We start from the raw sequence: 26,618 nt of genomic DNA, 5'->3' as shown, positions 1-26,618 counted from the left end.
TGGCCAACATGGTGAAACCCTGTCTCTACTAAAAATACAAAAATTAGCTGGGCGTGGTGCTGCAAGAAAATCACTTGAACCCTGGAGGCAGAGGTTGTAGTGAGCCGAGATAGCACCACTGCACTCCAGCCTGGAGACACAGTGAGACTCCGTCACAAAAAAAAAAAAAAAAGGAAATATAACGCAGGCATTTTCATAAACTGAAGTCTCTAGTTGAAACAGTGTTGAGAAAAATGATGGTATAACTTGCAGAAGGAGGGCACATTCAGCAAGACAGGTATGGAGAGAAACTTGAATCAACCAGAAGTGAAAAATATTCTTGGATTGCTGAAGGGTATAGGGTATTTCACCCAGCATCAAGTTAAAGGATGTTTACACATGAACATCTGACTTCTGTTCTGATTAGGTCTGTAGCAAACAAACTTTTAAAACGTAACATAGTTTCCTGATTAGACTTTCCTACCTGATAGGATGCATCCTCTGGCAGCCACAGACTCTCAATCTTAGGGCTAAGACTCTAAGCTCCATGCAGACAAGGAATATCTCAGTTATGTTTACTACTGGTATCTGGTAACTCAATAAACACTTGAGAAATGACTCGAATTGTTTATGAGTTATAACTCAGTTTCCTTTGAGTGTTATAAGTGTTTCTTTTCCCATGGCTAATTAGATCTTAGGACCTACTGGAAGTCAAAGTTAACTAGATATCCCACCATAACCTCATTATCCTATTTTTTAAACTTTCCATGTGTTGTGATATGATATTAAGCCATTGCCCACTGGCTTAAGATCAATAATCCTTTTCTAGCAAAATTAAAACAAAATCAGTTTCTTTGACTTTAGAAATGTCATTGAATGTATCTTCTTAATCTAACTTTCTAGTGAAATCTCTGCTTACCCATCTCCCCTGCTCATGAAACCATTTAAATCTAGATTAGCACAGCAATGTGCTAGGTAGTAAGTCTTTTTCCCTGCCAACTGTGAAGAATGACTTTGGCATTCCGCCCATTTAGTGATAGTAACTTGAGGTCTTGCTAGAAAGAAATTAATTTCGGCAGTGATTTCTGTGTGTACTCAAGCATTTCTCCTAACTCAGAAACCTCAAATTCTTCCCTTTCTACCAAGGAATTGGTAGCTTTCCTTTGTAGATTCTGCTAAATGGGCAACAATACAAGCAGATGCTGTGTTGAAGACCTCTGTTCTGGCGACCCCATGGGGAAGCCACCAGCACACACACTTCCATCTACGAAGCACCCAATGCTGGCCAGGAGCTTGGAGTGATGACAACGGTGGAGAAACAGGGGAGTCAGAGACTTACCACATTTATTTTTTTTCTTACTTCCAGATACTGGGGAACCTGTTACTTTGGGAAGAAAGGTGAGGAAGTGCCCCTGGTCTCAATCTTAGTAAGAAAGAAAAGCAATAAATGAAAATATTAAAAGGGCCTGGAGTTTAGGTCCTGAGTCTGCCACTAAGTAGCTGTATAACCCTGGGGAGTTAGTTGACCTGAGGAGCTTTACTTTCTCATCTGTAAAATGGAATTCATAATAATAACAGCTACATCATGAGGCTGTTTTGAAAAGTAAATCAGACCATACACACACCACTTACCACAGTGCTTACATACAGTCGGCCCTCAATTAGTACTTACCATTAGCTATTAAATATAGAATATGATTGAGGGAAAACATACTAAGAAAAAGGCATGTGCTAGCAAGGTCTGGTTTAGGTGAAAGGAATGATCTGATTTTTTTTTCTGAGATTCTGTGACCCTAATTTTTTAGAACATGTAAGTTCTTTGGGAACATTCTGGGCAGAGCCTGGTTCCTTAAAGAAATTCACAAATCTTACTTGTGGAGGAGAATTAAGAAAGGAGAAGTCCGATCTACTTCTTATTTCCCTGAACCAAACTAAAATACCACTCCTAAAAGTGAGAATAAATGTTTTAATAGATCCTTAAAACTCCTTCTAAATGTCAAAGTTAGCAGGGGGGCAAAAAGGAAATTCTAAGATAAGTACATAACGTTTATTTTATTTTCCAAATCACTTTTTTCAGGGGCCATGCTCATCTTCTCTATATCATTCTAATTTTAGGTATATGTGTTGCTTAACCAAGCACAAATGGTTTAAATATTTAATCTGTAACAAGCATAGAATCATTTTAAAAAATTCACCATGAGCTTCAGCAGAAATTATTTCAACCTCTGCAGCAGAATTCATTATCATAAGGTCACAGTAATGAGACTCAACAAATCACCTAATCCAAATCCTCTTTCTCTGAGTCTCACAGATGAAATGACCAGCCCTGGCAAGGCCAGAACCTATGTCCAGCCCTCCTGTGGCTTTCTTTATGGCACCAACCTGCCACACTTTCTAAACAACACACAAATGGCCACAGACATACTCAATGCAGCTTGTTGGAAGCCTCACGGTTAGAAATTTAAATACGCAATTTCAAAAGTCAGGTACTAATACAAGTTCTTTATAAGCAGTACTGTCTCCAAAATGCTGGCTCTCAGCATACACACAACACACACACACACACACACACACACACACTCAGGCACACATGCAGGAATACACAACCAAATTTTGTTACATCTACAAAAAGATTTGTTGGTAGATTCAAAGTGATAGTGTGTTACATCTACACAAGGATTATTTGTAGATTCAAAGTTACAGTTACTTATAATGTCTACATAATACAGGATTTAATTTCCAACCATTCCACTTTACTAAAGACAACACAAAAAAAATTTTAAATCTTACCTCGAAAATCTCAAAGCCATAAATGTCCAGAACACCCATGACCTTCTTTCTCACTTTTGTTTGTGCCTTAAAAAAGTTTCAAATTAAAGGGTTAATTAAGGCATGAAATATAACACTACAAGCATCCAAGGAACATAGATATATATTACAAGTTAATTATGTTTCTTAAGTAAGAAAATAACTGTAATTTAGTTGTTTTTTAAAAAATGTATGAGATGTGGCATTGGTATAGAACTCTTTTAGAAATTTTAATAATAGGTGATATATTTAAAGAAGCCATTAGTGGTGCCTTTCAAAATCACCTAGTCCAACACTCTCATTTTAGTAATGATTAGATCATGACCTAGTGAAGTAAAGTGACCTTTTCAGCGAAGTGTGTACCACTAGTTACCAGGTGAGCCAGGCCAAAACCTGGGATGCCGACTCCCAGAGTAACTCCACAAAGACCATCAGACTATTCACCAGTCAGAAGCAACACACATGGCAAAACAAAATAAACAAAATCCCTGACAAATTTCAATCTTATACATGGTACACTCTTTTTAAGGAATAATCTTTATAAGTGGCAATCAATTATTTGATTATAAATTTAAACTTTCTTCAACTTAATGTTTATACTGTGAATACCATTTATTACAACTGATTTTGCTCATAGAAATTCAGTACCTTAATGCTTTCATTGATTCGATTTACCAACCATGAAAACAACCTGCTGTAGAGGTTTTTAGCCAGAGCATCACGGGCATAATAAGCCTATTAAAAAACAAACAAACAAATCTTAACACCCACAATTCCACAATGCTTACTTTTAATAAAATCATAAAGATACTTTTAAAAAATATTTGAAGCTCTTTTATTTCACATTTCTTTGCAGAACCAGTTTTATTGTATCATAAACAATCAAATCTTTAAGAGAATTAGGCAAATTGTTTATACACAGTTACATTTTTCACAAACCAGGAAACTAATTTTAAATACTGCAAAAACTTTCACCACAAAGATATTTATTTCAATGTTATGGAACAGAGAAAAATCAGACGCAATTTAGACGTCCAACAATAGGGGGTAGTAAGAGAAACATGCACTGAGAGTAATGTTACATAGTCATCAGAGAGTGATGGTTATGAAAATCAGGTAATGAAATGGAAATGCTCATGTAATGTGAAAATTAAACAACTGTCTACTTAATATGATAACAACTATTTTTTAAAACCCTTATACACAGAAATGGAAATTCAAAGGAGATATATGAAAATGGCTTTGACTGATGGAATCTGTAAATTTTTTTTCTTCACTCAATCTTTTTTTATTTTTAAATTTTTTTGGAGACAGAATCTCACTCTGTTGCCCGGGCTGGAGTGCAGTAGCACAGTCTCAGCTCACTGCAACCTCTGCCGCTTGGGTTCAAGGGATTTTCGTGCCTCAGCCTCCCGAGTAACTGGGACTACAGGTGTGTGCCACCACGCCTGGCTAATTTTTGTATTTTTTGTAGAGACAGCGTTTTGCCTTGTTAGCCAGACTGGTCTCAAACTCCTGGCCTCAGGTGATCCACCCACCTCAGCCTCCCAAAGTGCTGGGATTAGAGAGGCATGAGCCACCATGCCTGGCCACACTAATCACTTGAGTATTTAAAAAAACTTCCACAATGAGTTCTTTTAAGTTACAGAATGAACATAAACCCCTTCTTACATGCTTATCTACTTTTAAAGTTATTCAGAACTACTTGACAAAGAGACAGAAGACATATGCATCTCTATGACTCTTAGAATCCAAAGGCCGAAGAAAGTCAGGTTTGGACAGAAGAATCTAAACACCCTTAAATGTACCGAGTGCCCAGAGCATACAGTAGGTAAGTACTAATGAGATGTTTAATACCAGCATCCTGGGGAGGCCTGGAGGTTGGGTGTCAGCAGCCTAACAAGGAACTGGCCTTGGGAGAGAAAAAGCTTGAGGTTTTGTTGCTATTTTCAACATGCTGGCCGTATGTGTGTATTTTGCTGCTTCTAAGTAAAAATTGAGGTATTACTGTTAAAATTAACCAGTACATTTTTATTTTACAAAGAGCACAACTTGTTAGATTATTGTTAGTAGTGGGAATACTTTCTCTACATTTCTTCCTAAATAAAATGTAACAACTTTAATAACAGATTCACTTCCCTGGCAACATAACACAGCTGAAGATAACACCTTTTCCCTTCATCTGACATTTCCACGCTAATCCCAAACCTCCCTCCCTACTCCAATTAGGGTTAGAGAATATACCTAAGAGTTGGCAACAAACAAATAAACAAACAAACAAGGGAGGGAATGCTTCCATAGTAGAAAATGCATGTCAAATGCTAAAACACAGAAATCAAAATATAATTTAGATGCATCTTTCCCCAATACCCTTTCTTCTAGTTTTTACTTTCTTAAAATAGGTAATTTAAGTGCTTAGAATAATGCCTAGCATACAGTTAGTCTATAGATGTACTTACATTGATTTCTGAAGTATCCTTTTCGTCTACTACTACCTCATGAGCCTATATAATTTCCAAATCCTTTCCTTTTTCTTCTTATAAATTCAAGTTATCTCAAAACACCACATAATTTCAAAACACCATGTTTTTGTAAATGAGCCCTTTTTCATCTTAATGTCGTCCAGCTTTTTTAGTTATATGCTATCTACTTTCAACAAGCCACTATTTAAATAAGCAACTGAACTAACAGTGACAATTTATTCTGATAAATTGCTTTATATTTTTTAAAGTGTATTCACAGCCAATATTAATCTTCTTTGGTTTCTTCAACAATATTTATTCCAGGGTTCTCAAACTCAAATGTTTCCAGGGACTGTGTGATAGAAATGAACAGGAAATGATGGCTCTCTCTATCGGGGTTAGAGGATGCATTCCAGGCTAAAGGCACTCAAATTCAAAACTTAAAGAGCAAACAAACAAAACCAAAGAAAATACTACCCTTTAGTCAACTAAAAATATTGAGCTTTACCTGGCCCTAGGAGCTGCCAATTTGCCACCTGGCTGCCAATGTGCCACCCCTGACTTCCTGAGCCTGATTCATGCCACCAAATCTCCACAACATTATCCTATAAAGCAGTAAGGGAAGGAATGTCTATTCCCACTTAAGGACCACTAATATGGGGTGTAGAAACGAGGGAAGACTCAAAGTGCACTAATTCACCAACTCAGTTTCAAAGCACACTATGAAAAGACCATGCACTTCTGCAGCTGCATGAAACTCAGGGAGGAAAAGCCCAGGTGGAATGTGCTGCAGACATGGCCAGTAACAGGCATGGTCTAGGACGGCAAGTGACAAAGCAAGGTGGAGACTCAGAGATGCACAGACATGGGGCCCGCCCTCCAGGAGATTAGAGTGGAGCTAAGGAGATCAAACTAACACAGAGGAAACAAGCAGAGGACAGGTGCCAAGCTGCAAAAAAAACAGGTTCTGACGGGGGTGTGGGGTGTCTCAGGAGGCCTATTTGATCAAAGAAGTCTCCTAGGATAGGGCACAATCAGGTAGAGCATTTAGATGGGCAGAAAGAATGAGCGTGACATGGCGGGTGATAGGCAGGTCGGAGCAGAGGCAGCAGGTGACAGAGAACTAGCAAGGAATAAACTGAGGTAAGCTGTGTGGGATCAGATTTCAGAGGACATCAGAATCCAAGGAGAGAGTATGTCGGAGAAGCTGAAAAACTCTTGTCTTGAGTTTCTATTATTTCAGCATTAGTCCTCCTATCTAGAGAAAGGTCTAAATGCCTTGGGAAAAGGAGGCATGGGGCAATAAAGATGATGCTGGGGCCCAGGAATTGAAGCTATGTGGAAAGGCTAATAAAACAAATCACTTCTCACAGCAATCAAAACCTCCCAGGCAATAGATCAGTAGAACCAGATACTCTGAATACTACATTAAAAATTAAAAAAAAAAAACAGTTGACTAAGGAGCCGAATAGCTGAGGATCTCTAGCCAAATTCTTTTATGCCAAAGGTTAAGAAAATGTGGAAAGTTTTCTTTAGTGATGTAAGGTGACTAAAATAATCTTATAAAGTCAGAGGCACCTGGGCCTGGTTCCCATACGGGATGATTAAAAAAGCAAGAGTAAAACACACAATTTTAAAAAGACCCAAAATATACATATTCCTAAAGGGCCTTCTTAAACAATACAGGCTTTTTCATGGCTTCCTTACAGACTTAACAATTCCCACTCTGGCTATTGAAAATGTCCAAACTCGGTGGCTCTCAAAATGTGATCCTGGACCAGCAGCAGCAGCAGCAGTGTCACCTTTGAATTTATTAGAAATGCAAATCCCTCGGTCCTACCCCAGACCCACTGAATCAAACACTGGGGGTGAGGTCTGCAAACCATGTTTAGTCAGTCAGTCCACCAGGTGATTTTGATGCACGTTCAAGTTTAAGAACTACTGGTGCAGATTTGCCACTCTGACTGCAGACTTCACCTTTCCAGCCACATTGCTCTGAATCCTCTTTACATATCTACAGCTATAGCCAAGCTTGATTAATCCTTCTTCTGATATGTGCCCCAAATCTTGCTTTTCTCAATGTTTTCTTTTTGATACGCCCTTTCAGCCATACTTCACACATCTAAATCCTTTGATCGTTTCCATGGGGTCTTCCCTAACCTCTTACTTCCCAACTCAGGGCCTATGTGTGGGCTTGTGCTGTACAGGCTCTCAGCAGCATTTCCTTGATTAAGTAAGTTACTTCGTATCTGACTGTGAATTAGTGAGGATGACTTGGACAGATATGACAGCAAAAGCAGTAATTTAGGAGGAAGCACAGGCAATGGCTATAGCTAGGAAACGATTGCTACAAACCAAATTTCCATATATATAAAGTTATGGCATTTGCCACAGCCAAAATAACTCACCTAAAATAAGATATCAATGTTGAAAGCTAAGGACATAAAGGCATTCTTGGATTATAGTAGAAAAGGCTGGTTCAGCAACAGAGAGCAAGCCTGGCTCCACCCTACTATTTATGGAGGCTTTATGGATAGTTATGAGGATGAGACAACAAGAATACAGTTGGACAAAGTGGGGGCCTGAGTGGAAGTCCTAAGTTAGTAATTTAATTCTAGCCTGAGTCATTGACTGGTGGTAAAATGTGTAAGCCATAGCACAAAGGGTTTTAGTGAAAGGGGCTGCAGAAGCTGCCTGGGTATACATGCATGTATACAGGCATGCAACCATCCAAACACCCACCCACTTAACTTGAAGCAAAAGGAGAGAAGGCAGCAGCTCAGATTTGTGTCTTACAAAGACTAAAAACTTCACTGGCCCCAATATCAAGGGTAGAGGGGGTTCAAGAAGTAAGGCAAGGAGGCCAATTTGGCTTCTCCCGCTGTCTTCTCCAAATCAGTAAATGACAACTCCATGTTTCCAGTTGCTTGGGCCAAAAACATTAAATCACCCTTGATTGTTCTCTTTCTCTTAAACCAGCTAGCACCAGCAAGTCCTGTAGCCTCTACCCTCTAATAATATCCACAATGTGACCACTTCTCACTGACTCCACTGCGACTCCCTGGTTCAAGCCACCATCATCTCTGGGTTAGTGCACATCTCCTCGAAGGTCCCTCGCTTTCACTCCTTTTTCCCTGACCCTCTGCTCTCCACATCACAGCCAGAGTGACCCTTTGAAATACAAGGCAGTCATGCCACTGTTCTGCTCAAAACCCTCCAGTTATTTCCCACTTCACTTGAGTCTCCTTCCCTGCCCCAGGGAGCTCCCCTAGTCTGCTCTACTGTTGCTCTCAGTTCACTGATCATACCACGGACTAGTTTGCTACAGCACTTATTTCTTATGTCTACTGATTATCATCTAATTCCCTCTACCAGAATTTTAAGCTCCATGAGGGCAGGGATCCTTATCTGTTTAGTTTACTGCTCTGTTCCCAATGCCTAGAACATAGTACCACGATTCAGATAACAGCCTGTAATCTAAAATCTTTGTTTATACTTATATGAAAATTATACTTATATGAAAATAGACTTTTAAGAAACTTTCTTCTGTACATTATGTTTCACCCACCTGAGCCACATTCAGTGTAGTTGAAACTTTCTCCTGTTTGGCCTCAACTGTTCGGAAACTGAATGCTCGTTCTAGAACTGATTGATCAATGCCGGTCAATTCACAAATTTCTTTTAACTCTGTGGGAAGGCAGGGGATGGACACAAAAAGTGACTGTACACGTGCTGCTAATAATAATTTTGAAGGCTTAGGATGTTCTTTCTAAATCATAATCAAACAGATCAGTATAAAATGTATACATCAAAAAACAAAGCTTAGCCACAGTTCTATTTCTGCTCAGTTTCATTAGAAAGCTTTCTCAAACCAATGCAAAGCAAAAATTTTACTTTCTACATTAAAAAGTGGGGAGAAGTTCAAAGCAAGTTTCCTAAACAAACCAAGTTGATTCTCCACGGATGTACCATTTTTGTCTTTGATTTTGCTTTCATCTAGACCATTCACTCGAGATTCGGGCTTGAACTCAATGTTCCCCAGTTTCAACACCGCTGCCACCACCGCCAAGACAGACTCAGCTTCATGATCCATAAAGCCCACAATCTGCATGGCATTCTGGGGAGAGAAAAAAAAAGCAACTATTTTTTCTTATAGTTCTTTTCTTTTCTTTTTTAATGAATCATATTACAGATTTATTTCTGGGGAAAAAAAACCATAAAAGACAAAGCTACATCTTCAGTGGTTTCCAACTGTGATTCGAGGAACCCTGGGGGTACCTCTGGTGCTGTGGCGGGGGTTGCAGGGCACATAAAGAGGAAGACAGAAGAAACAGGAGGCTGGGAGCAGAGCCTTGGGTCCCTACTTCCACTTCAACCACAGCAGCTCAGTTTGTATGTATGTCGTTTTTTTTACACTGAGGTTTTGCTACTAGAAACAAAACCAACTTGCACAACTCCATACAAAGAAAAGCTCCTCATTCATTTTACATATCAGAAAAACTGTGGTTTGCAAAGGTGAAGAGCCCAGCCCAAGATACTGGGTAACAGGAGGCATCTGTTCATTCATAAATTTTTACGGAGTGCCAATTACGTGCCAGGCAAAGTGGTTCTAAAACCAGTCTTGGACTCAAGGTTTAAACAAAATCATGTCCAGGGATCAACAGACTATTGCTTCCATATGAAGATGTTTATACAGTTTTTTAAAATGATATACTGTAAGAGATACTTTCTTTTTGAGAACAGCTGGCTTTTTAAAAATGACTAGGCTACATAGCAATGGGAGTAATGTAAGTTTTTGTTATTGTTGTCAAACATATACAAAAGTAGAGAGAGCAGGGAAAGAACCCGCATGTCCTTTCACTCACCCCCAACAATTAACAGATGCCAATTTTGTTTTATCTATAATTCATTCTACTCTCCCCTTTCCCCATCACCACAGCTGTCTCACTTGCAAGTAAATCCCAGTTACCATATCATGTCAAGTGTATCACACATTAAGACAGAAAACAGAGTATAGTGTTATTTAAAATCATCTTTTCTAATGAATGTGGAATGCTAATCGCTCTGGTTTATATATGAGTTTCTGAAACTATATAAAAAGATTTTTTTCTGTCTCAAAAATAGTTTTGATTTAACATGATCCAAGGGCAGTTGGAAATTAACTTTTGCCATAAAAACACTTGGAATTTAAAAATAACCTTAAAGGAGTCAAACCCCAGGATAATAGAATAAGAAAGCTCCTTATGATAAATGGTAAAATCACATGCTCTAATAAAAGCATGGCCTTCACAATCTTGTGTGATTTTTGAGCTAGTAAAAAAATCAAAGTAACAAAAATAGAATTCTTGTATAATTCTAAAACCTTAGGGAGAATGAGCTACACTTTAAAGAAAACTCAGAATTGCTACCAGCTCCCGCTGAGCAATGCAGTGGTATGCAATTTAAAGCTCGATGAAAGTACTACATCTTACCCGCACGGTTCTAAAATTTGCTGCATCATCCACTCCATTCACTTTGGCCGAATCCAGACTCAGGTAGTTATACCTGCTGAAATCCCTCTCAAGCTTAAGTTTATCTATTGAATCAAAGACACAAGTTGTTAAGTTGCCTCAATAAATCCAATCTTTAATATCTCATTCCCTTTGATATCTTGTTCACATCGGTAACATGGCTTTTATATTAAGTATTGAATCAAAAGAACAAAAATTATACCCAAATATCAGTAACAGCATATTCTTAAAATGACTTTAATCATTGTGATAGCACAAACTCTGTTTTATACTTATCTAGGTAAGTCTCTTTCCAGAGTTTTTATAATAAAAAATACCTTCAATGTATTATTTCATTATAACATATGAGGTCTGCCTGGTGATTCAATATATTATTTCATTATAACATATGTGTTCTGCCTGGTGATTCCCTCACCATTGGATATTTGGGTTTTCTCTAGTTTATAATAATAAATATAGAGCAGTGATAAATGTCTTCATACCAATTGGTTTTTGGATTCATATCTGAATTATTTTGTTGGGATATAGTCCAAAAAGTGGTGTGACTGGATGGCAGGCTCTGATTATAAGAGGTCCTCGCTTTGAAGTAACACCCGCAGCTCTACGCAGGTGGGTATACCACAAGCTCCAAGCAGATCAGTGACAACTCTGCTAGCTTGATCCTTAATAACTTTTGCTAATATATGTAGATACTTCTACATATATTATACTATATGTAGTATATGTATATATACTATATATCTACATATATAATAATATAGTAGATACTTCAGGGCTGTTTTAATCTGCATTTGTTGATTATTAGTGAAGATGACTTTTCCTAAGTGGTGTTGACTTTTCATAGCTCTTCTTCTTTGAACTATTTGTTCACTACTTTTCATCATTAGCTATTAGCTATTAGATAGTATCTTTGTGGAATTATGTTAACTCTCTAAAATTCCAAATATCAGATCTTTATCTCTTGTATCAACTGCAAAATGTCTTCCCCACTATTCTTAAATATTCACCTAGCAATTTGTTTTTATAGAATTGTACTCATTTAATTAGAACCCTGATAATTTTCTCTCCCCAAATAGAAAAATCATATTCTTCCATTTTATTTTTTAAACGTATGATTAGTCCCTCCCCTAATAATCAGCTTTGGCCAAGTCCAGACTGAGGGGGTTCTAGCTGCTGAAATCCCACTTGAGTTGACTGAATCATCTGCACAGTCCTCAACACCTCGGAGACGTATGGCACAGTATCTGGTGAGGTACAAGAATATTACACAAACCCTGGGGTGTGGTACAAGTAAATACACCATGTTCTTCACTTCAACTAGAATCATAAAAAATTCTTAAGAAGGAAGGGGCAAAGCATATGGAGTATGTTTTAAACAGAATGCTTCAAAAAGTGCCGTGACACTGAAAATTAAAACATAGAAACAATTGCACAGTGCTCATGCCTGTAATCCTAGCACTCTGGGAGGCCAAGGCAGGAGAATCGCTTGAGCTCAGGAATTAGAGACCTGCCTGGGCAACACAGTGAGACTCCCAGCTCCAACAACAACAACAACAACAACAACAACAACAACAACACATAGAAACAGAGACTTACTGAGGAGCTCTTCAGAGGCACCAGAGAGCACTTGATAGAACACATGGAAGTTTCTTTCACCTCTTGGCTGTTTAACAACCCGAGATTTCTCTAAAAGATCTAAAGAGAAGAGTTAAATCATAGTATGGCATTTGTTTCACTTTCAAATCCATCATGCTTTTTTTCCTTCTCACTTTCTTTTTTACTTTCTATTCTGCATTAATAAAATGAAATAATAAAGGAAGCTATATTTTCAGTTCTAGCTTCAGGAAGAACCACAACTCTAATGAAAATCACCAAATTACACAGGTCACGTTCTTTTTAAATAATGAATATATAAATAAGTTACACTCAAAACACTGATTAAATATCATTTTTATACTAATAAATGCTCTTGGTTTTTTATGATGACATTAAATTCCTGAAAATGTGACTTTACAAATGTAAGCAATGAAATACAGCCATTCGATTATGAGTCTACCTAATAATTATAATAAAAATTAGTTAACACTTTGAGATCTTATTATGTGCTAAGTGTTTTACAGATGGTATCTCACTGAATCCTCCCAACCCTTTTATAAGGTATCATTCTACAGTTGAAAACACTGATAGTCCAGGAGTTTACATAACTCAGTTGGCAGCTTGTGGAACTAGGATTTGAAATTAGGACTCTTGCACCCACATGCCCTACTACCTGGGAGAAGCAACGTAGAGTTTGTGGATATCTTGAAGTCTTAGAGAAAGATGGTTCTCATTGAATGGAATTTGGTGTTATTTGATATTATATTTTCATTGACTCCAGATAATTTTTCAACCCATAAATCTGAGGTCTTCCCAAATTTTCAAATGGGGAAGGAGGAAGAAAGGGAGGGATGAAGAGGATATTCTTGTCTGGAGCCCTGCTTATCACTCAATAGTGATACAAAAGGCTGTGGGCAAAGGCAAACTTCAACTATAAAATTCCAAATTAGTAATGTCATTATTGAGCACTAATTCTAGAGAACACACAAATTTCACGTCCCCCCCAATCAGGCTGCAATCTAAAACATCACGATAATGATTGGTAAGGGAGAGAATGATGTGCCATTTAATCTAGGAACGATCATTAAACTTTTTAATTTGTATTTCTGGAACCTACACCAGCATTTGTGGAGGAGTTTAGGTAGAGTGAAAGGATATATATTTGACGAATGAGAAGTCCTAGGGTGCTCCAAATACATAAGATTGTAAGAATAAAGAGATGCAGCATAAGAAAACATAAAATTAAGCCAACTGAAAAAGAACAAAAATATCTAAGTACAAAAATTATTAGGCGCAGGATGCTGCAGATTTTTCATGTTCTCCAGCTCTCACATGACTTGGAAGACTGCCAATGTCCTCAAATCATAGATGGAAAATAATGAAGCCTTCATATTTAGAAAACATGAAAAAAAAAAACCCAAAAGGTTGAAAAGTACAAGTGGGATATAACTTAGGGAAAAAAGGATTATGTAATAGTTACCATCTCTAAAAAACGGAATGTTTCAGTCAATTAATAAGTAAAAACTGACATGCAAAGCACAAGATAGACTAAATAAGTAATGTTAAACATGCAGTACGATTTCACTTATCATGTGACTGAGCTTCTATGGGATCCTGTAACAGTTTTAGAAGAAAAAACCCACAGGGCATGGGCAGATTCTTCATTGAAAAGCTAATTTTTATAGGAAATTCCTCAAGTTTAGAAGAAAGTGGCTTGATTACATAAAACATATAAACAAATGCTACATTTGACTTCATCCATTCATGCACGAATTCCTTCAAACAGGTCATCTACTGCTAACGCACTATGTGCCAGCGATTTGGGAAGAAGTTTAGCACCAGCTGGACACATGATGACCTTCCACTTGGTCTACAAAAGTCACACACGTTCCTGGCTGCTCTTGCCACCCAAACAAACAGCAGCAGCTCTCTTCACAGTGAGATGCCAAGGCCCTTGTGAGTGAGGATGAGGTGAGCTGCTGTCCTCTCACCTTACAGTGGCACCTTATAATGATGACAAGCGATTGTTTGGCAGCACTTCCACAATCACATTACAAAAGCAAACTGTAGTAGGTCAAGACACAAAATAACATCTTCAAAAAGCCCATGACTACACTGTGCAACAGCAACACACTGGTCAGTCTAATGTTTGGCACCTTTTGAATAAACCCTCATAGACATTGCAGAGTGTAGAAATGGCAATGACTGTAAGATTCAGCAGATAACAGCCACCAAGTTCAAGAATAATATTCACTTGTGCACGATGTGAAAAGGAATGCTGGCCAAGTGTACTTCGTAAACTGCACACACTGATATGATCAGTGATTACTCTCATATTCCAATGTGAAAGATGATACTAGGTGAGTTTAAAAGGAAAGGTGCAAAGGGAAAATAGAGAACTTTCCCTGACCTTTCTCTATGCGTTCAGTGCTTTTCATTTTTTATCATATTCAACACTGAACACCTTCCCTGAGGTTGGTTTTATAATTCCTATTTTACAAATGAGAAAATGAGGCTCGCATCCCAGTCTTGGTAAGCAATAGAGCCAGAATTCAAAGCTCTGGGTGACTAGGTATCATGCTTACAGTCTTTATAATTTTCCAGCCAAAAAAAAGGCAATGTCCTTAAACACTTGGAAATGCTGTACTTTGTATAAATACATGAATTCGCCTAAGCAACTCAATCACACAAGATGAGGAATCTTTCATTACAAAGCAGTTGAAGGTTTTACCACTTAAAATGCTTACTCTATTACCCTAGAGCCTCCCATTTCAATTTATGACTTTTCTCATAAGTCACAAGCTTCCAGGTAGAAAAGTAATCAGGGAAAATGTTTGCCCCCAAATTTACTCATGCTTAAGACCATTCCTTATTGGTTTTCTTCCCCTAAATGTGCATGCACCAACATAATCTAACAGCTTGAAGCCATACCAAATAATTACTCAAAGTAGAGAACATAAATTCAATTCACTATAGGGATTCACCACCTGACCATTTTAATTTACTTAAATGTGCCCCTGAATTAAGTCAAAGCAGAACATTGGCACGGCCTTCTCTTCTGCCTTAGGTACTTCCACCACCACCAATTGAGCCTCTGCTAACAAGACTTAGTAAAGAAGAGTTATTATTAGACACTGGATATTTAGTACAGAAGAGATATTCCAGATATTCTAATGCAGCTACATCCTCCTCACAAGATACAAATTTAAGTTTATATTAAATTTAGTATAAATTTCCATTTTAAGGTAAGAGATAAACATATTAAGCCACTCTAGTGGGGAAGTTAAGGGGGCAGGGACAAAGAAACAATGAATCAGAACTTGCCCCCCTGCCCCACTGCGCTGCCGCCACCCGACTATCGACACGGAGCCTGGCCGTTATGTAGGGGCTTTCCTAGTTCGACTCATTAACAGCTAGTTCACAACACGTATAAGTGCCTGTGCATGTCAGAGACACCCTCCCCAAGGCACAAGGTGTGAAAGAAATAGTCTAAGACTGCACCTGCTGGAGGATGAAGTTTTTTGACAAATAAATAAAAAGACATGTATTGGTCGGAAAGAAAAAAAAATCACATCACATACTTTGGGATGTAACAGAGAAAGGATTAGATAGTATGATAAAAGCTTCATTATTTTATGTATACTCTCCTCTCCTGGAAAAAGAAGTGGTCCAAATTGTTGATTAAGGCTAATTACGAAAAAATCAGCTTTGTCTTGTGAGGTGAGAAAGACAATGAAAGCTTGACTGAAAGGCTATCACTCAAACTGACTGCTCGCAGAGACCCTGTGCCTCCTCTCCAGTTGCTCCAAGACTAATATTATGAAAAAAGCATCTCAGTCGCATTTAGGTTCTTTCAATGAATTTATGTCTCTTCAGTAAAGCAAAAGGATACATTAAACAACAAGCATATGCCAGTGCATAAGGTAGATAATTGCAAGTTCGTTCATGAATGTATCTGAATCTAAAATTCTAGACCCAATCCTGAAATAAAATTAATGAAATATCTGGTCCTTACTATCTTGATTTACTACCCTAATAAACACCAATTAATGAATGAATAAATCAATTCATTAATCTGAGGTTAATTTAGATATATTTCAACACCTCGCTTCTTCAATATTTGTATATAGTCTCATTTCATGATAAATACAGTCTTTTTTCATGGTAAACGTATGTTTGTAAAAAGAACAACAAAGTAAAACTGAGATAAAGAGAAAGCATCTACTTTCATATAAAGCCACCCATTACGAAGTCACAGCATTGCTCTTTTGAAATTTCAGTTGTATTGCTACAGATACTTCACAACCAATGATTGACTACTTCTGTCTTCTTCAGGAGCTTTAAAACTCAAAACTCAAAACTTAAAAAAAAAAAAAAAAAAGAAGCCCAGCCTTGTATGTATTATAAATTAGGCAATGTATTCTCTTAGTTTTTGATTTGTGACCCTAAAAAGGCAGATTAAAAACAGACACTTTATTAACGAATATCCACTCACTACTGAGAACTGACCCATAGACAGGGAGTCTTCTATTTCACCTCAATACATATATTCCCAGAAAACTGATCAGAGATTCCTTTAGGAAGTGTTCTAACAGGCAGTTTCATGCCTTTTATTGATGACTTTCCATCAATAAAATCAAATATATGATATAAAAGGAAGAACAAAGCTGTAAATCTCAAACAATTTAAAAGAGTAAAACCACAGTCCATACAAAATGACATGAATGCAGCGCACACACAGATTAAACAATGTGCCACGAGATAGACAGCACATAAAGGTATAAGCCAATTGTGTCATAAATTAAAAAGAAATGTGAAAAAAACAAAGCAATCCAGAGTAACCTGTTCCATCCTCCATCTCCATTGTGAGGAGGGTGGCCATTTCCTTTTGCTTTACATTTCCATGTGGAAGCATCTCCTTACAGTAACTCCCCCAGCGTGCTGGCCCCTTACTCACTCCTCCCCAGGACAAGAAAAAAGACTTTGCTGAGCAATGAGATTTGCAGAAGGAAAGGGCCACGCACAGAGGGCTCAGCTCTCTGGGTTCCCCACACTGTGCACACATCTGGTTCTACTCCTCAGTGCTGTAAGACAGATGGGGTAATGCACACAAGGAGAGGCCAGCAGTTGCTTAGCGTTGTCAATCACTGCCTCACTACCAAAGTGCCAGAGGACTACTAACACATCTACTTGGGTGATAAACCAAAAGCCACTTTCCTCAACCTTGCCTTTAACAGTAATAAAGCCACTTCCTCTCCAGCTTGATTCTTGTGCCTATTTTACAAGTGCTTCCAAACTGGGTGAGGGAAAGGATATATTATCAACCACACCCCTGTATCAGTTAGTTTTTGCTGCATAACAAATCACCCCAAAACTCAGCAGCTTAAAACAATACCATTTATTAGCTCATGATTGTGGGCGCCAGCTGGATATTTCTGGCCTGAGCCAGCTTGGCTCATCCCTGCTGGGCTTGCTCATGGGTTGGTTGTCTGCTGGCGACTGGCTGGCAGCCGTCTGGGCTAAGATGTCCTCACTCATATGTCTAGCAGTTCATTCCATGTGTCTCTCCTCATCCAGCAGACTAACCCAAGCTCATTCACATGATGGTGATAGTGAATTCCCAAGATCAGCAAGAGAGGACAAACTCCAACATATAAACAATCCTCAAGTATCTGGTTGTGCTGTAGTTGCTAATTGTTCCATTGATCAAAATAAATCTCCCAGTCAAGCTTTGAATCAATGAGAGAGGGGACTAATCAAGGCTGTTGACACAGGGTGAGAAATTATTGTGCCATTTCTGGAAACAATCTATCAGACAGTGGCTGTCTAAAATAAAATGATTACAAATTATTTGACACTCTTTCGAGAGGTATGATCTGTGTCCCTGCCCCTGAAACTGTGCAAGCTGGTGCCCGCTGTGACGACATAGAGTACAGCAGAAGTGACATGCCATATGCTTTCCCAGGCTACCTCAGGCTTCCTCCTCAACCTCTTGGAACACTGGTTGCCAGGATGTAACTTTCCTCTCAGAACCTAGTTGTAATACTGTGAAACACCCAAACTTGTTGTACTCTGCTACTAAGTTTGAGGTTGTAGGGGGCGTGGGGTTGTCAGGCAGTGCAGCAAGAATAACTGGAACATAGACAAATCACAGCATTTGCCTCCATTCATAATTAGCAGAATTTCTTTTTTTCAAGCTGAACAAAGTCAGTAACAGGAGAACTCTGACTACCAATAATTTTGTTTGCCTTTCTGAGATTTAGGAAAAGTATTCATTTAGAAGTATTTTTAAATGATTAGCACAGAATATTCAGACAAAATTTTCCAATAAAGCAGAAGCTTTATTTCTCAACAAAACTCTTAACTGTACATAATTACTTTTGTGATCATTAATTCATTCAACAAATATATATAAGGTGTTCGACATTATTATTATTATTATTTTTTTTTTTTTAAGACGGAGTCTTGCTCTGTCACCTAGGCTGGAATGCAGTGGTGCAATCTCAGCTCACTGCAAATTCTGCCTCCCAGGTTCAAGTGATCCTACTGCCTCAGCCTCCCGAGTGGCTGGGATTACAGGTGTGTGCCACCACACCCAGCTAATTTTTGTATTTTTAGTAGAGACGGGTTTTCACCATGTTGATCAGGCTGGTCTTGAACTCCTGACCTCGTGATCCGCCTGCCTCGGCCTCCCAAAGTGCTGGGATTACAGGCATGAGCCATGGCATCCAGCTTATGTTTGACACTATTTTAGTTGCTGGTCACTCAGTAATGAACCAGACTAAGGCTCTATCCTTATAGAGCATGTATTTGGTGAAAGGCTAGAGACAATAAACAAATAACTATAGTGAAAAAAGCAAATATTTATTGAGTGCTCACTATGTACCAGGCACTATTACAAGTGCTTTAGATACTAATACATAATTTATACCTCAGGACAACCTATGCAATCAGTCCTATTGTTATTTTCATTCCAAAGTGAAGAAATGGAGGCACAGAGAATGAAGTAATTTGCTGTCTTTTGTTTAGACACTGGAAACCACATGATAAACCAACAAGAGTTGCAAAAGTAGGCTCATGGGTATGCCCCAAATAATGGACAAGGAAAAAAGAGCCTGCCCGTATTTGCACTTACACACCTGCTGTGTCAGGTATTACACTAGACTCTTGATAAGGTAATGTGAACAAGACGACCTGTCTAGTCCATAGTTCGCTCAGGTGTATGCACATCTGAAATAATAGTTTCTTCATAGCGTATATTTCTCTGTGCTATTCTTCTTCTAGAAGACAGAAACCCTTGCGACTTGTACCATATGTTCTCCACTGTCTAAACTGCCACCAAATGCCTGAGATGTTAATTTTAAAAACTAGTTTCCAAAAGCTTCCAGTACATAACACTAGATGCAAAATCCCCAAATACAAAAACATAAATGTTATCAGACCAACAAACCTTAACAAACTAGGAGAAATATTATTTAACATCACCTAAACATTTGGATGTGCTTCTACATTTTATCTTCTCTATTGAAACAAATGTTTTACCATCTTCTATTTTAATACCTCTCTTAATGACACTAACCTCAGGGATATGTAGTTTTCAAGTGAGTCCCAGACTTGTCTCTTTTAGAAAAAGAGAGAGAAGCTACCGGGCTTTCCTTTCCACTTCCTGGGTACACAATTGGCTCAAGGGATATTGTGCCTTTTTCAAGGTAAGAGTTTTAGCCAATGACAATCTATGCTTTCACTAGGCAGCTGCTGGAAAAGGAGGCAAAATATACTTCCTACAAAATGGCAAATTTTGTCTTCTTTTCTACGCTACAAGAAGCTAACTTTTAGCTTCTTTAGTTTGGAGAGAACACCAGTTGGTTTATCCATTGCTTTAAACTCCCTTCTGCCAGAAGGCAGCAACTCCCAGTGACCACCTACCTATGAGTCAGTTCTCTATACAGGATGAAATTTCCTGCTCTTACCACTAATGTATTCCTTTTCTCTCCAAAGCAAAGGATACTCTTAAATACCAGGGTGTTCTCACTACCACAAATTTCAATATAATTTCACTGTGGGAACAAATGGTAACAAACACCATATGAACTCCATTCATGAAGATATATTAATCTTAATTGGAAAAGAACTGAGTGTTTAATATTTATTCTCCATGGATACTGCAAGAATCGGGGACAAGAAGACATTTGTGCTTAGAACTTAAACTTCAAAATTTAAAACTGAAGTTATTTTCTAATCCTTATAATAATAAAATCATCCTGAATTATTTTCCTAAAATCCTCAAGAGTAATATTGATTAAATCATTCCAAAATGTTCAGCTATAAGTTCTGTAATGAAAACAATAGTAAGCCTACTCTCATTTTTAAAAACAGTGTTTTATTAATTTTATAGCTAGAGTTAATTTGTCTAGTAAAAAGAAAGCACTAAAGGCTCATGAATATCATTCAGAATAAATATTAATCATTCCTTAAAATGGTGATCTTAAAACTGAGGCAAACCACTAGCTGGATAGCTCTGATCAGCTGCCATATATTGTAAAAAGAGTTTTCCTAACAAGTTTGGCAGGGGTATAATCACTTGCCTTTGGTTACATCGTATGTGGTTTGCATGAGTACTTTTACTCCCATATTTTGTGTATGAAATCATTTAATTTAAGTAGCACTATCCCATTCAACTTCGATTCATATTAAAACTTTCTCTTCAAGGCATTTCTCTAATAATTAAACATTCTTATAAATATGGACAATCCCAACACATGGCATACAAAAGTGTGTAGGTGGGCAAACTAAAATGGAAACTTATTTATTTATTTATTTATTTATTTTTGAGATGGGGTCTCACTCTGTCACCCAGGTTGGAGCGCAGTGGCTCAATCTTGGCTCACTGTAACCTCCAGCTCCCAGGCTCAAGTGATTTTCCTAAGTCAATCTCCTGCGCTGGAACCACAGGCATGCGCCATCACATCCGGCTAACTTTTGTATTTTTGGTAGAGACGGGGGGTTTCACATGTTGGCCAGGCTGGTCTCAAACTGATGAGGCTCAGGTGATCCCCCTGCCTCAGCCTCCCAAAGTGCTGGGATTACAGGCATGAGCCATTGCGCCCAGCCAGAAGTTAAATTATTTAAGAACTACGGAATGCTGGAAACGGGAAGAACCATGGAATTCATCCAATTCAATCCTATCATTTTAAAGATGAGAAACCTCTAGCCCTAGATGGTTACTCTCTGAATCATGATTTAAAAATTTTTTTTTAAAATCGGCTGCATAGTTTGACTAAATTACTAAATAATAATTTTCAAATGGCATTCTTCTGCTAGGGCTAGTCAGGAAGATCTCAGTGGCATCTGAGAGTGCCGGGATTCTGGGCTACCCATCTCCTCTTCAACCAGATCAGGTCTCATTTTACCCCGGTACCTTCTTTGGGGTTCAGCATAACATTTCCTTTGAAGACGAAATGCCACTGTTATAAGAAAAATAAATGCGCACACTTTGGATACTTCAGTCAACTTTCTTTTTTTTTTTTTCAGGTCTAAACATAAATTTTTTCATTCTAACAATCCCAATAGCACCATGGGATGGTGAGGCAGGCAAGGGCAGGAGAAGGTTCAGTTCTATGGTCCTCAAAAAACCCAGAGGACTCAGAGGATAACCAGACTGTGGCTGAGGTGCACAAAGCCCTGAGTCATCATCTTACATTTTCCAAACTAATCAACCACGAGTCAAGAGAAGCAGGGACATCAGGGTTGTGCTGTGGGTGCCACAACTCCAAAGCACTGACAGCACTGTCATTTTTACAAGAGACACTGAAAACCCTGTGTGGCACTCATACACCCACTTTAGAAAACTCTGCACCTGGGCTAGTATGAGCAGACCTCATCTGATTGTGTTTTTTTGTTGTTTTTTTTTAACTTTTCACATAAAATATTTCACTTCCACAGTCACAAATCATGTCTAAAGAAGGTTAAAAAATCTGTTTTACCTAACAAGTGTATCACATTCCAATCACTTAAATACACTGGAAGAGAAGCAACATTTCTCAAAATAAGACTGAAGTCCAGGTCTACTCCTTTTATTGAATAAATATTACTTCAAAAGTTATAATTTAAAACCAATTATTTATTTTTTTTTATCATAAGCATTTTCTTAAAGAAAATAACCCTTAGAGGATCTTTTTTTCATACTGGATTGCCTTAAAGACCTATAGGATTTTAAAAAGACCTATAGAATATAAAAAACAGTAGGGCAAATATTTATTTAGCAAACTTCTAAAAAGTTTTTCCAAGGTAAAGATGTTAAGTGATCTTTAAAAAGATTTATAAATTACATCATATTATAAAACAATCTGAAATGCAAAGCTTAAAGTCTAAATATAAAGCAAGGAAACATATTCTTATGCCTCAAAGACACAAGTATCTAAACTATTCTACTATAAATATATGTTTTAGTATTCTGAACTTCTTTACAAGGACTGAAGAAAAATACTCACAGTTACTTATTACTCCTCCTAGTGGATCGCCTTTAAAGTCAAATTCAATATCCATATATTTGCCCTGCCAAAGAAAGATTTTGTGAGTTTTCTAGTTCATCTCAAAATGTTCACTCAGTGTACTTCTTAGAGAACAGCAGACTAAGCCCTTATTTTTATACATTTGTTTAAATGTAACTAAGAAAGACACAGTTTATATAACCACGATGCAAAACAACATGCCTCCATAAATAATTCATACTAAATACCCCATTAGTTCAAAGCTAATATAACCCACTGCTAATTTAGGAACAAATCTTCTCAGCCATCATGTGACTTTTCCATTTAAGATTATCTTTCAAACTTCTGGAGGATATGTACTCAATTCAAAAATAAAAACAGAAGAAAAATAAGTTGTCTGTGTATACAGACTGGTTGGGAAGATAGTCTTTTTTTATTGGCAGAATATGTTTTAAGCCATTGCTAGGAACTTGAAACATATCAGTAAATGAATTGAAACGTTCAGAGATCTGTTTTTATATCTACTCAAATCAAATACAAGATTATGTGTTACGAACAGGTCAGAATCACACTGGTCATTATTACTTTTTTTGGCTTTTCACCCAGATTATAATAGCAATATATAACGCAGGTTCATTTTACACTTTATAGATAGTATCTTAAACACACAGAAACACACATAGAGTTTAATATTCTGATTGTTAAAGAACTGGTCTATAATTGCCTAAAGAGTAACAAGTATAACAGAGTAACTGTGACAGCTATTTCTTGTTTGGAAAAGTGTGTGTTGATTTAACAAGTAAAGTCTTTAGTTTTGTTTCATGTCCTAAGAATTACTTTAACTCATTAATTTTCAAAATGAGGGTAAGGGAGAAGAAATACAATCACATGGAACTCAGTCAACAATGCGATTTGTGCCTTTTTATCGTCTTATGCATGCTCCTGCACCTTCTCTTTTTTCATCATCATGGGTCCTCTACCCTTTTAGGTCTGCACTTATTCATAAGGATATGTCCATCAACCATTTCCTTAAAGCTGAAGTAGGCACAAGTGAAAGCATGGCATGGCTCCTGCCTTCAAGGAGCTTACTGTCTAGCGGGGGAATTGAGACAGGTCAACTGGATATTCCAGTCTAGGAGGATATGTCCTACAGTGGGTCCTGGTGCTATGCCAAAGAAGCGGGAACAAAGGGAGAGTAGGAAATCTGCCCCATCTTAATTGCAAAGTATCAGCAGAAGTCAGGTGGGCAAGGAGGTGGGAGACCAGGAAGGAGTAGGCATAAGAATTGGCAACCGTGAGGATGAGTGGGAAACAAGGCTGGAGAGGGAAGTTGGAGCACATGATTACTTTGAGATATTCTCGTCACACCAAAGCCATGTCCTTAAAGGCTCCTAAACAAGGATGCCATGATCAAACCTGCCTATTTACAAGATTTCCCTGGCTAGCATGGAATGAACAGGAAAGAAGCAAGAGAAGATGTAGCTGACAGGAGGTGGCTACAGTGATTAGTGGAGAAATGTTGGTGGCTTTAAGTAGAAGTAGTCAAAGAGAAAAAGTAAAGAGAATTGAGAGCTACCCGGAGAGTCACAGGAACAGGCCCAGGTTGGATGCAGGAGATGAGAGAGGAAAAAAAAAAGTCCAGTCACGTGGCCCAGGCCACTCAGTGTACAGGGAGGACCTCCAAGAAGGTGGGGGACCAAGGAGGCGAAGCAGCTACAAAGGAGGGAAAGAATGATTACTCTGTCAAAGGAGTCAGAGGTTGACCATGTAAGAGGGGATCCTTTTGACAGAAGGTGGTCCCTGGCCACAAGAGGTGGCAGAATCTAGAGCCTAGGTAAAAGGAGTGTACATAGACATACATATAGGTCAGGCACCAGGAAGCAGGATTAACTCAGTTTGAAGGCCTGTACGATGAAGATGGTGATTTCTGTGAAGTAGGCGTAACATCATGAGCTGAGAGTAAAAAAATAGGAGGTTTGAGGAGAGTAGAATAAACACTGGAGAGAATGGAAAAGGAAGACAACCAGGGATAAACCAACGAGTGGCCAGCCCTGAGAATTCAGTTGACAGTGGAATGACACTATTCCCACTAAGCCACTTCCTGATTACTCGCCAAAAGCTGGGTTCTGATCATGTCACTAGTCCACTCAGAAATAACTCGTAGCTCAATATGTCAAACTACAGCTGCTGTGGTGGGGAGCGGACACTGTGAGGCATCTCCATGGGAATACTGGTTCAAAATGTGAGCTACGATGAGCAAGCATTAACTACAACATAGCAGGGTCTATCAGACTACTCAGTGAAGAGGTCAAGGAATTCATTCCAGGTTAACCAGACCAACACAGACTGGTTTGCAAGTCAAAGACATTGCAATTTCCCCGGAGTACAAGTACATAAACCACTGTTAGGTACAGTAGTAACTTTAAATACAGTAGAGTCCTCCTATAAAATTAAAACATGGGTATATTGCTAGTCAAGTCACAGACCACAAAGCAGAGAAACTGCTAAAAACTGGGCATGAAATGATTTAGCCCATAATCAGGTATTAATCTCATATCCTAATACCCATGTTATAATAGGATTTCTCTGAAGTTACTTAATAAGCCAAATCACCTGCCAAGCCTTTCACTAGATTTCAAATATCACTGAGTAGTAATAGCCTTTTAAGCAATATGGGTTTTTACATTTTTGTGATCTATAGACTAAATATATTTGCAAATATTAAATACTGTGTGTGCATGTAATCTGCAAACAGCAAAAATAAAATCTCTATCACATAAAGAAGCTTGGTCATTAGAATTACTTCTATCGCCCACACTTCACTTCTAATTCTATTTATGTAATGAGATTAGCCATGTTACCACAACAGGAAAAGGCACAGATCAAATCAGTTATAACAACTTAAGGAGCTAATCTGATGGAAAAAATTCACAGCCTTGGAATTAGGAACCTTATTTAGCCTGCCATTTTCTAAACTATCAAAACTATCTCCTTTGAAGTCACTGTCCTGCCTTAAGCACAAAATAACCTTAAGGAGGAAAGAGCCAAACGGGATCTAAAAGAAGAAGGTGGAGAAAGGTCAGGAAGGGTCTCACGTAAGGAGGCATAAAAGATCATCAAAATTGTCCCTGGTGGCAATCAGTAAGGTATGTGAGAAGATGGTTCATTAAACAAATGATCTTTTATTATAAAAATGTATACATCAATTTCAAAACACCACCATCAGACTCAACATTTCCTGCAGCTGCATCCAGGCAGCTGTGTCTCTGCAAAGGGTAGAGGCACCCAAGAGCATGGCCCGGCTGGAGGAGCCCACTGCGTCAACATGCAAGGCACAGGCCAGGGAGTAGTGTGGGATGAGGCTGGAAAGATGGACCCTGTAGGGAGAAGTAGCATTTTCCAACTCAATCAAGCTCAAAACACCAAATAGATTTGGTTTTTATTATTCAGTTCTACTCTACAGCCCCACACTCACCGCACATGCTTGCTTTTGTTGCCAAGCCTATGGACTTTACCTCTATTAATTTTAAAATACATCCCATCCTTTCTGGACCCACTGAATAAGGGACAAGGGTTACGGTGCACCCTAACCCTAAACTTGAGACCCAGTTTATCTTTCTCTTAATTTCTGATTCTTGATTTCTAAATACCAAACTCAGATAAGCAAAGTGTTACTCTAAATAGCCTCATTTAAATTGCTTATGGGATTTTATGATAGAAGATGTCAAGAAAACATGATAAAAATTGCTTGTTAGTCCAAAAAGAATTCAAAA

General features: G+C 38.2%; 1 protein-coding gene and 1 non-coding gene across 10 annotated transcripts in view; both read right to left on the bottom strand.

Annotated features, from left to right (window-relative positions):
* The window catches only part of MYO1B (myosin IB), a 179,656-nt gene that overhangs the window by 49,939 nt on the left and 103,099 nt on the right, over positions 1-26,618 (bottom strand). For all 9 annotated transcript variants that reach the window (XM_004032967.5, XM_019022522.4, XM_055379286.2 and 6 more), the window contains 7 exons: positions 22,846-22,909; positions 12,356-12,454; positions 10,721-10,824; positions 9,219-9,366; positions 8,818-8,936; positions 3,436-3,522; positions 2,770-2,835 (listed from right to left, as the gene is read on the bottom strand). In XM_004032967.5, coding sequence (XP_004033015.1) covers positions 2,770-2,835; positions 3,436-3,522; positions 8,818-8,936; positions 9,219-9,366; positions 10,721-10,824; positions 12,356-12,454; positions 22,846-22,909 — 687 coding nt within the window. The remainder of the gene's footprint in view (positions 1-2,769; positions 2,836-3,435; positions 3,523-8,817; positions 8,937-9,218; positions 9,367-10,720; positions 10,825-12,355; positions 12,455-22,845; positions 22,910-26,618) is intronic.
* On the bottom strand, positions 2,012-2,119 carry LOC115933831 (U6 spliceosomal RNA). The gene has a single exon (XR_004069681.1). It is a non-coding gene; the product is annotated as a U6 spliceosomal RNA (small nuclear RNA).

The sequence above is a fragment of the Gorilla gorilla genome, chromosome 11 (assembly GCF_029281585.2).
Source record: "Gorilla gorilla gorilla isolate KB3781 chromosome 11, NHGRI_mGorGor1-v2.1_pri, whole genome shotgun sequence".
In the NCBI taxonomy this organism is placed as follows: domain Eukaryota; kingdom Metazoa; phylum Chordata; class Mammalia; order Primates; family Hominidae; genus Gorilla; species Gorilla gorilla.
The sequence above is the reverse complement of the archived record's forward strand: the minus strand, read 5'-3'. Positions and strand labels throughout refer to the sequence as shown.